Here is an 11,642-nt window from a genome sequence, read left to right as displayed (position 1 = left end):
ACCACTGTCTTGCATGGCAGCGAACAGTTACATCACCCGCACGACTCTGACCAATATCTACTGCTTATGAATATGATGTATTTCTTTGTGTACGAACCTGTCCTGCATGGCAGGGAACAGTGACATTACCCACGTGAATCTGATCTCTACGAGTATATATATATATATATATATATATATATATATATATATATATATATATATATATATATATATATATATATATATGATAAAATCACACGGGAAAATGGAAACAACGGAGTACCTTAGCTTTCGTCTTTATTCAAGACATCTTTCAGAGGCATATATATATATATATATATATATATATATATATATATATATATATATATATATATATATATATATATATGTATATATATGTATATATATATATATATATATATATATATATATATATATATATATATATATATATATATATATATATATATGCTGATAACTACAAGGAAAGAAGAAAACACGAAGTTCCCAAGGCCGTGTAATTACAATATATATATAAATATATATATATATATATATATATAAATATATATAAATATATACATATATATATATATATATATATTAATGAATATGATGTATTTCTTTGTGTATGAACCTCTGTCCTGCGTGGCAGTGAGAAGTGATACCACCCTCAGTGTCAAGACCTGACTGAATTACTCAGAATAGGCAAACTGTACTCCAAGCTTTGTCAATAAATTTGTTAAACTAAAAAACTATTCATCTCGTACAACAGTGTTTTACTTTGTTGGAAGGTGAAATAGCTTTATTACACATCAAAAACTATAAGAGTATTATGTGAAGGTTAGACACCAACTTATTTCTCCTAAATTAAACATGGTAACACTTTTTTACTTACTTTTGTCCTCTTCACCACTGATCAGCTCGTTAGCCGCTTGGGCGATCGGTCACGTCTCGGATTACTTTTCCTTTTCTTTTATCCTCCTCAACAATTTAGCCCAACCTAATTTTACCCCCCCAGTTAGCAATAGGGTGTTAAATGATCAGATGAAACAAACTGAGGTGATCCTGTTTTAGCTCGTCACTGTCACTAGGGCTACCAAACTAGTGTCTGTACTTGAACAGCTCACATACCTAGAGAGATTAAAATGCCTTCAACTGCCTAGGTTATGCTGTAAACGACCAAGATGTGAATTTGATAGAAATCTATAAGCACCTCAAAGGATTTTAGTGTCATGTGTTCTTTTATTTATTTTATCCTCTTCACCACTTATCGGCTCGTTAGCCGCTTGGGCGATCGGTCACATCTCAGTCACGCACTGTTGGTAAGTACTGGGGATGCACCGGCTCCTGAATGTACCTGAACCTGCTCCAGTGTCGGTCAAGTCTGGTCTTGAAAGAGCTCACACTCGGTGCCGTCACAACACTTTCTGGTGGATTTCTCCAAGAGTTCATAACTCTCACTCCGAAAAAGTTTGCCCTCACAGTTTTCTGGACTTGCGGCTTCTTCAATCTTGAGCTGTGACCCCTTGTAGGGCGAGCGTCCGCCAACTCCAAGTAAGGACACTCGACTGAGTAATAATAACAATAATAACGGTTTATTGAAAAAGTCGGCACCGCGAAGGCTGAAAATGTATATTGAACAAAAATGACTTATTACATACAAAGACATGGGGTGAGTGGGTCGTTTAACAAAAGCTTTCATGACTGAAATTAGAAGGAACATGAATTGAATATACAAATTATTATAGTTTACAGTTGATGGCCCCGGCCTGGACTGGTCATGGAGACAGCAGGTGGTGAGGTGTTCACGTGGTGTAGTAACTCGTCCTCGGGTGTTGATATGAAGGACCTCACGTGGTCATGGGGTCACCGGGTGGTGTGGTGTTCACGTGGTGAAGTAACTCGTCCTCGGGTGTTGATATGAAGGACCTCACGTGGTGTCATGGTCACAATGACGGCTGGTCTGTTTGAAACCTGATGATTCATATTATACTCCACGCCCGCAAAACATGTGGATAACTGGTGAGTTATCCCTAGGAAGAAACGCGCTTCCCCTCCCCGTAAGTCCCGCCCATTTGGGGTACTTCAGTTGTCAACTTATATATTCCACTTTTTCCTGGCAAGCTCAATCTCTATTAGTTTATGTAAATCAACTTAAGAAATTCGCCAGGCCCGTGTCAACTGAGGGTCATCTTTGAATGTGTAGCAGTTGATTTGAATGTAATTTTTGTCATTGCGTGAGTAGACATCTCTGGCAACTCACGGCGTATATAAACCTGTGTGTGAAGGAGAAATCCCTTCCTTTGACGTTCTCCAAATTATCCCAGATCCAGTGTGTGGGTTATTTGAACACCCCCACCGGCTGCCCGAGGTCAGTGGCTACCTAACAGTTAGCTGTATTGGACGATGTCGCTGATTCGGCAGGATTAAAATGCTCCAGTCTGCATTGTGGGAACTAGACCCCAGACTCTGGTCACGTGTCAGACTTCAACCGACCATAACAGCGATCTTCATTTGTTGAGACACCAGTGTTCTACCCTGGGACACTCCGTACAGTTATATGGTCCACAGTATTTGTTATATATGATTGGGGATAATTAACAGGAATATAATTATCCCATGTTGGGTAGTGAACCCATTAATTTGTTAGTATCAGTAATAACGTGTTGTGTTGTGAGTGCATCCTCCATATGTACTAACAACAGTTCTAGTGAAGGTACCATGTGTAAGTTTGTCTTGTAGCTGTATGTAATATAATGTACCACCAGTAATGTTGTGAGAAGCAAGAATATCCACTTGGGATTGCAGATGAGTAAAGCCAAGGAGTTGGACCTTGTAGCTGTATGTTAATGACACCCTTTACCTGATTTAATTTCATATTAATAAACCATTTCTTAGAGTTTATTATGGGTATCTGTGGAGGCCCATGGGCAACCTCTTTGTGGAGGCCCCTCCTCATTTAATCGACAGACACATGACAACCGATGTGCAGATACTACACGACCCAACCCCCTCCGACCGACTGTCAACACACACAGCGCCCTGATGGCATTCGTAATGGAAGTGATAATGAATTTTTTTTTATCTCAATTTCGTTATTCCATGTAGTTCATTTTTAATCAATATATGTTTGTGGAATTCTAAATATATTATTAGCAACACAAACAATAGCATTCATTAAAAATATACGGTTCATAGGAAAACCAGGTATCCATGAATTTCAAGGAGTAGCTAGCCTAATTTCTATCACGCTTCTTGCTGAACATAGTTTTACGTGATGGAATAGATAAACATGAATTTTAAAGAATGAAAATAAAAATAATCCAAATGAATAAACAAATAAATAAAATATTATAATATGTGGAGGCCCCCAGATTGTTGAGGCCCCTGGGTAGCTGCCCACTCCTAAGTCCGGCCCTGGTCATGGCTGAGGATTTTAGATAAAACAATATTTGTTGGAATTATATCAAGGATTTGTGCAGTAACAGCTGACTGTTCTGTTAATGATTCTGAAACGAGTGTCAAGATCAATTTAATAGTTTTTGAGGTTGTTAGACATAATTCAGCATCATATTATTCCTAAAATAACAACTGGTATACTGTAGCGTGCGTGCCACTCTCCAGTACCTCCTGGGTCGAGGATAGAAAAAAATTTCCCTAATGCATAAACGTTTTTAGCACAGCTATATGTATATTTATATATGACAGTATGACTAGGTTAGATAAATTCTAGATTATTATAAATAGTCTAGCATAATATATAGGCCATTAAATCACGATTTTAGCCTTATTAATGGAGGGTAAAATGCAATGTAGGTAAAGGAACTGCTCACGCTCGAAAACCAGAATATTAGTAAACAAACAAATTTACCTGGGAGTTATAAACTCTATACAACTACAGTACCTCGTTACCTGTGTATGGGAAACACCAGATGCAGGTATGTGCTTATTTTAATTCTAGTAACTAACTTTCTAAGTTATTAAAGCAGCAAATGGAAATATACGGCTGGTTACCGTCAGTGGTTAAGTAATTATGAGTTTTTTTTGTAAAAGTTTTGGTAAAACTGCAGTTTTGTACAATACGTCAATACCCCAAGTAGTTCCGATTGTTTAGACAATTTTAAGAGACTTTTATTATATAATGATTCCAGTATATTTAAGTAATTTGCGAGGGATACGGTATAAAAGAAGTGTCTTAAAATTGTCTAAAGAACTCTTGATCCATATTGCCCTAAACTACAGTGTACTGCCCACATCAATGATGTGCTCAGTACAACGGTTATACCACAGTTTTGTACACTGATTATGCTTTTCCTTCTATTCATTTTCTTGTGCAAATGCTTAGTTTTCTAGATATAGGTGAGTTAAGATATAGGTTAGGTTAGGCTAGGTCAGGTCAGGTTTTCCTAAGTTTGGTTAGGTTAACACGGGATTTTACCCATTTTAATATTTTTCCCCAACATAATACATTATTCCCTAATATAATCAGTGAAAATTTGGAGTGAAATTTCCTTCGTGCACCGGTCTTTCTCTCGCCGTTATCAATATGCTTTTCATAATGTTAGACAATTCTAAGACTTTTTTCCTATGACATTTCTTCTGGAAATTAAAGATAACCGGTTGAAATGAATATAAAATTTGTTCGAAACTCATCAAATAACTTTAGAAAAACATATTTTTAATATCCAAACAATTCCCTGTGCATACCAGGTAAGTGAAATTCGACCAAATTGAGTATTTTTAAACCCAGTTTCAATGAAAAACAGCGGACAGTCACGATCTGAATAATTACGGGAGCAAGTTTTATTATGGGTATTTTTGCCTCTAATATATTTACCCCTGAAATAAACTTAGTTATAAATACTAATATGCTGAAATGTGACTTTAGGAAATTGTTAATACGGAATTAATGGCAGTATCGACGGTATATACTGTACCTAGATTTTGCCAAGGCTTTCGGCAGCGTACCCCATGAAAAGCTGGAAATTAAACTGGAAGGGTACAGGATTCGGGGAAGTGTCCTAGCATGGATTGGAGACTTTCTCCATGATCACAAGCAGTGTGTGGTGATTAATGGTACAAAATCGTCATGTGTATTGGGCCCGTTGTTGTTTGTTTGTTTCATAAATGACATGCCAGAAGCTATACACTCCTCCAAGCAAATATTTATGGACGATGCCAAGTTATTTAGGGAAATTAAGAACCAAGCAGACTGTGAAGAGCTGCAGAAAGTTTCTCTGTGAGCTTCAAGAATGGTCGAGGAAATGGCTGCTACGATTCAATGTTATGAAGTGCAAATGGATGCACCTGGGAAATACCAATGGTAAGGAGGCATATCATTTGTCCCTACAGTATGAAGAAACTGCATTAATTGTGACTGAATGCGAAAAGGACCTGGGTATGTATGTTGACAGTGAACTGAAGTTCTCTGGCCATTGTAAGAAGGTGAATGAAGCAACTAAATTATCAGGTCTTATAAGATGGTCGTTCAGATATCTAATTGGTCAGTCCCTCATAACGATCTGCAAGAGTGAGGTGATTCCCCGCCAGGAGTACTGTCACCGCATCTGGTCCCCCGAGATATGCTAGAGACTGTCATTTGATTTAAAATTTACAAAGGAGGGCCACCAGACTGGTGTCTGCAGTTCGGCACCTCAGCTACCCGGAGAGATTAGAGCACCTGCAGTGGCCTAGTGGGTGAAAGGAACCAATAAAAGAGATATATTGTACTGTATATAAAGTTCTTATAATATCCGAGCAGGATAGGACTCGTAGCAACGGATTTAAGTTGGATAAGTTTTGGTTTAGGAGGGAGATAGGAAGAAACTGGCTCACAAATAGGGTGGTGGACGAGTGGAACAAGCTTAGCAACTTTGTAGTAAGTGCTAGAAGGCTTGATAGATTCATGGACGATAGAGTGGTTGTAACTCTTGACAGGAGCTACCATGCACAGGCCAACCGGCCTATTGCAGACTCCTTATGTTCTTATACTACAGATGGGCAAGGGGGGGACCTAATTGAGGTGTATATATATATATATATATATATCTCAAAGGGCACTACTCAGTTGAGTGTCCATACCTGGAGCTGGCAGACGCTCGCCACACAATGGTTCACAGCTCAAGGTTGAAGAAGCTGTAGGTTCAGAAAACTGTAAAGGCAAACCTTTTCAGAGTGAGAGTTGTGAACTCTTGGAACAACCTGCCAAAGAGTGTTGTGACGGCACTGAGTGTGAGCTCTTTCAAGACCAGACTTGACCAGCACTGGAGCTGGTTCAGATATATTCAAGAGCCAGTGCATGCCTAGTACTTGCCAACAGTGCGTAATAGAAATGCGAATGACCACCTAAGCGGCTAATGAGCCGATCAGTGGCGAAGAGGATAAAAGTAAAAAAGTAGAAAAAAAAAGTCATGTATTGTCACCCTGTGTTACGTGATTATGAAGATGAAAATAATTGGGTAATTTCTGAGAACAGCACTATCACCAGAAGGAGTTTCTCGATTTTATTCATTTTTACACAGATGTTGTTATTATTATTAACAAGTATTTTAAAAGAGGCTACATTTACTAGAACCTAATAGAACCTGACCTAACCAGCCAAAGAAACCTACCAAACCTTACCTAACTTCCTACCTGGGGAGGCTCTGTTCCCCGAACTTCTTGCCATATTAAGCAGAAAGTACTTTGATATCTGGTACCAATAAAAGCAACTTTCTTAAAGTGTCATGGTGTCTTAATCTGCAATTTAATCAGTAAATTGAAAGCACATATCCACACACATTTATGGTAACTTTAGGTTATACAGTAGTTACAGGACTGTCACTCGGTGCCAGTACTGGAGCAAATACCATTTTAACCCCTGCATTTTCCTTCCATGGTAACTGATATTATGCTTGAGCAATTGCTTTGTGTTTGTAATTATATATTTTCAACTGCAGTTGTGACAGAATTTAAAGATCAATTATACAGAGTACTCTCCTCATATCTGTGGGTTGGCGACTACAGCCCAAGAACATTTAGAGTGGAGGACTCCTCCACTCTAAATGTTCTTGGGCTGTTTTTACCAATCCTCTGAGGTTATGTATCTCTCTGGGAACCGTTATTAATTTATTTCATCCATCCCAGTCTCTGCCTTTCCCTGGCCCCCTTGGCCCTTCTATCCTCAACTTTGCCCATTAATATTTTTTATTATTCCCTCATCCCTAATTATATGACCAAGTATCTCATTTTTCTTTTTCTGTACATTTCAAGTACTGTATTTCTCTTAAAGTTTTTGCTAATTTTAGTACTTCTTCATTTGTTTTTATCCCGGTGTAGCCTTTTCTTAGCATTCTCCATTAATTCCACTTTTAAAAGGCCTCCAACTTCTTTCTGGTGTCTGCTGAAAGTGTCCACTGGTTAGGATGTTAGATAACGTTAGGTCAGGTTCTAATAGGTTCTGTATATTCTTGCTTCCATTTTAGTTTTCAGTGTCATGCAAATAGTATCTCCAGGAATTTTGATTCAGATCCATAAGTTACTTCTGGTGGTAACTGTCTCCTCCACCTTTACCAATAATTTTTGAAAGTATTTCATTATCAGCACAGCAGGTGTGGGTGGTGTTGAATCATGTTAAATCATTCTATATATTTCAATGGGAAATTTAAGGTACAGTATGGGACTGCAACCCTAAAACATACACCCAAAATTCCTGGATCCTTGACTGTGCATTACAGATCTGTGACTAACTTTGCTGTGCACAAAATATTTTGGTCTTTAAATTTTAAATGTACCTTATAAAACTTTTAACATGTATACAAATTAAAAGGAAAACACAGTATAAGACTGAAAGGTCCCCCCCAAGTTTACTGCACCTTGTAATAGTGGGATCACCTGATGAATCTCCACCCTAGTTCCTAGTTTATTTCACCTAAAGATTAACCACCCAAATGCTAACCTAACCTAACCTCATCCCCACAAATAGCATTAAGGTGGTTAATCTTTAGTGTGTAATATGATGGGGTGGAGATTCCCAGTAACTAATGGAAGTTTTTCCTCTGTATCTCAAAGATTATTCCATATTTTGTTTTAGTTCCTTTAATGTGAATTTCCATTACTCAAGCTTATGTACCTTGAGAGATGCCTGTACAGTATTTCACTAACTCACTTTTTATTGTGACAGAGGAAGGCGAGGTCGGGGAAGTAGACTGAGTGGACCGACTAACAAAGATGCATTAGAGAAACTGTCAAAAGTTCATCCGCTTCCTTCACTCATCCTGCAGTGGCCCAAGATAAACTCATCTCTTATCAAGGTAAAACATATAGCATACCACGTCCAGTATGTTCACTTGTGTGTTGTTACATGTTTTCCAGAAGGTTGGTTCATGCAGTACAAGGTACCTCTTTTTTAACATATTTATTAGACATCTCTACTTTTTCCTCCATATTTACACCTATGTTACACACACACACACACACACCTCATCTGTACACTTCCCTGTATCCAGTACCTTTGAAAAAAAATTCTTCATTTGATATTACCCTTTAAAAGCATAATAACAACTAAACACTCCAGGACACTTACTTTCCTATATGATTGCTGGAGCCTTGGTGGGTGGAGAGAGGCACTGCACTTTGGCTTGTCTGACATGCTAAACATTAAAGTAGAAATATGTATAGTACTGTACAGTATTACACCAAACTTAATTACACTAAACTTAAATTTACTGTACAGTAAAGCCTCGAATAACGACGTTAATGTGTCCTCCAATATTGCAGTGTAAGGTGAATCGTCTTATTGCGGATCATTAATTACCATTGAAATAATGCAATAATAATGAGATGCGATCTCAAGTGTGACCTTTTCATATCTTTTGTGTGGCTTTTTACCCTCCTTTCCCCCCCAAAACAATACAATTAATAAAAAGTGCAAACTATATTCTTTAAATAATGTTTCTGAATGCACCTTTTACAATATAAATGAATAATAACACTGTATGGTCACACAAGAGGAGATGGGACGCCATTGTTTTCGTTTGTGTTTACAGCCGGGAGTCCGGGACGATAGTTCTACACGAGAAAATGAAGAAAATAAGACCCTGGTTGTAGCTGTAGTAAATTTAATGTGAAAAAATTAATATACTGTATATGTTTTAAGTAACCTTATTTAATATTAATAAATGGAACAATCGAAGTAGCTAACCACTTATGGCAAAGATAAAAAGGGATGGATTGATAACGCCAACATATACGTGCGCATTTAAGATACCGCGTCATTTATCTTAAGAATATGTACAAATGATTCATTATTGTTTATTACTGAATATGTATTTGATTGAATTAATGTTTATATATGTGAAATGAACAATGCAAGTCATTAATAATACGTAGAATATTAAAACACACAAGAGGATAAAAGACAACATTGTTGTCAGTGTTAACACCCAATGTTTATGTGCGCACTCAAGGAAACTTAGTCATTTATCTTAAGAATATGTACAAAAGATTCATTATTGTTTATTACTGAATGTGTATTCGATTGAATTAATGTTTATATATGTGAAATGAACAATGCAATTCATTAATAATACTTAGAATATTAAAACACACACGAGGAGAAAAGACGGCATTGTTTTCGTGAGTGACAATAGTTCTACATAAGAAACTGAAGAAAATAAGACCCTGGTTGTAGCTGTAATGAACTTAATTTAAAAAAAATGAATACCGGTATGTATGTTTTAAGTAATGCTACTTAATGTTAATAAATGGAACACTAGGAGTAGCTAACCACTAATGGTAAAGAAATAAGGCGAGACGATTGGGAACGCCAACGTATGAACAGTAAGTACGTACATGTGAAAACATATCGTCATTTTTCAACATATGAATATGAAAGCAACACTTATTTACTGTTCATATATGTTTTAAATAATATTTACGAATGTAAAACTAAAATTCTATTCACCAATGGCGGTAAAGTCTAAAACATAAGGACAGCCATGAATATTGTGCGAGTTTTCACTCAGATGACGAAGTCATCAGGTTCAACTCTGGCTGAAGCTGTAGCTTTCCATAAAGCTGTTGCTGAAACTGTTACTGAACCTGAAGTTGATGTTAAAGCTGCTTATGATGCTGAATTTGATGGTGTAACTGAAATTGATGGTTTAGGCCTTTGAATAATAAAGCTCTCGAAAGAACCTTGCACAGCTGCTTTCTTTTCTCATTACAGTACACATCTTTATGTATAGGTCATTTGCATTTATTTAAATTTTAATGCTTTGTTTTGTTAATGGATCCACTTCAGAAAATATGTTCATTGCTTGCTCCATCTAATATCCACAGACCTCTCACCTTTTTCATATCGTTTTAACACATCTAATTTCTCGGCTAAGCTTATACACTTTCTATTAGCTTTTGAAACAACACTACCGTCACTTGTTCTCTTGCTCATGTTGAATAGGGATGCAAAAATGCTGTAAGAAACCTGTGAAAGTTTTTCTCCAGTTCCTGTTCCAGATGCGTGAAAACAAAAGGCCCACCCAGCTCCGACTGTTGTTTTCCACTCATTAGCAAGGCAGCTTCTTTGTGCAAGGCGCTCTTCATTTTTTTACAGTAATTTTTTTTTTATAATCATATCGGGATTTAGTTATTATTTATATGAAAATGTAATTTTATTTTATTTTTATTATACTTTGGTCGTAAATACGAATGAAATAAGGATGTAAACTGAATTGGGTCCTAAATTAGCTAGGGTTTCAAATACGAATGAAATAAAGATGTAAACTGAATTGGGTCCTAAATTATCTAGGGTTTCAAATACGAAAAGTTGTTGGTCGAACCGTTGTTATCCGAGGCTTCCCTGTATTGTACTGTACTGTAGTAACTATATAATCACTATAATCAGTACTAGACAGAGGGCTGTATTAAGACATGCTGAAGCCCTAAGCTATGTCAAGATTTAGAGGCTCCATACCATTAAAAAATAAAGTATATAATACAGTGAACCCTCACTTTACGCGGTAATTCAACCCACGGCGGCCCGCGTAAAGTGAGCAACATAACATATGGGATTAATTGAAATAGAGACCGGGCCGATCCCCAAACTCCACTTTTTCAGACACAATACCTACGTTGTTGTAAAAATAACTTCTTAATTTTATGATGGTATGCACACACAATTAATAATTAAGAGAAATATCAATAATATTAGGTTTTTTAACACTTACATTAGTAGAAAAGATGGCTGGGCACACTGGGATGGGGGGTTGGTTCCGAGGCAGAGGGCAGATTGTTGGCCCTCACCTGTATCACTTGTATCAATTGTATCACTATCCACCACAGAGGCTTGCAGGGCCTCTTTGTCAAACCCCTCAAAGTCCATAAAAGTCCATATCCTCACTATCATTATCACTGACTTGGGCCGGCTGTGGTGGGTGGCGGGTGAAGAACTCGGTATTGTTTTGATGACTGGGCGACCTTGTGCGCACCCTGCTCGCGCCGCTCTCCGCGTGAAAGGGTACACACACTGCGGAAAGTGAGCATTCCGGTTTCGGCAGGATACCGCGTAAACGTGGAAACGCGTAAAGTGGGACCGCTTAAAGCGAGGGTTGACTGTAGTGAGAAAGGGTGTATTACATCCGAACATAAAGATCAATAATTTATATACAGAATATATT

General features: G+C 37.4%; 1 protein-coding gene across 6 annotated transcripts in view; it reads left to right on the top strand.

Annotated features, from left to right (window-relative positions):
* The first annotated feature begins 3,698 nt into the window (after nucleotides 1–3,698).
* Nucleotides 3,699–11,642, top strand: part of LOC121854667 (protein O-linked-mannose beta-1,2-N-acetylglucosaminyltransferase 1-like) — a 36,867-nt gene continuing 28,923 nt past the window's right edge. For 3 of the 6 annotated variants that reach the window (XM_042349358.1, XM_042349351.1, XM_042349354.1), the window contains exon 1: nucleotides 8,147–8,279. Coding sequence is in view for 1 of the 6 variants with exons in the window: in XM_042349350.1 (XP_042205284.1) it covers nucleotides 3,907–3,926; nucleotides 8,150–8,279 (150 nt within the window). In the remaining 5 variants the exon portion in view is untranslated. Of the gene's footprint in view, nucleotides 3,927–8,146; nucleotides 8,280–11,642 lie in introns of those variants that run through there. The other 3 variants (XM_042349350.1, XM_042349355.1, XM_042349353.1) reach the window with 3 other exon arrangements.

The sequence above is a fragment of the Homarus americanus genome, unplaced genomic scaffold, assembly GCF_018991925.1.
Source record: "Homarus americanus isolate GMGI-L3 unplaced genomic scaffold, GMGI_Hamer_2.0 scaffold44605, whole genome shotgun sequence".
NCBI classification, from domain to species: Eukaryota; Metazoa; Arthropoda; class Malacostraca; order Decapoda; family Nephropidae; genus Homarus; species Homarus americanus.
This window is presented reverse-complemented; position numbering and strand designations above follow the sequence as displayed.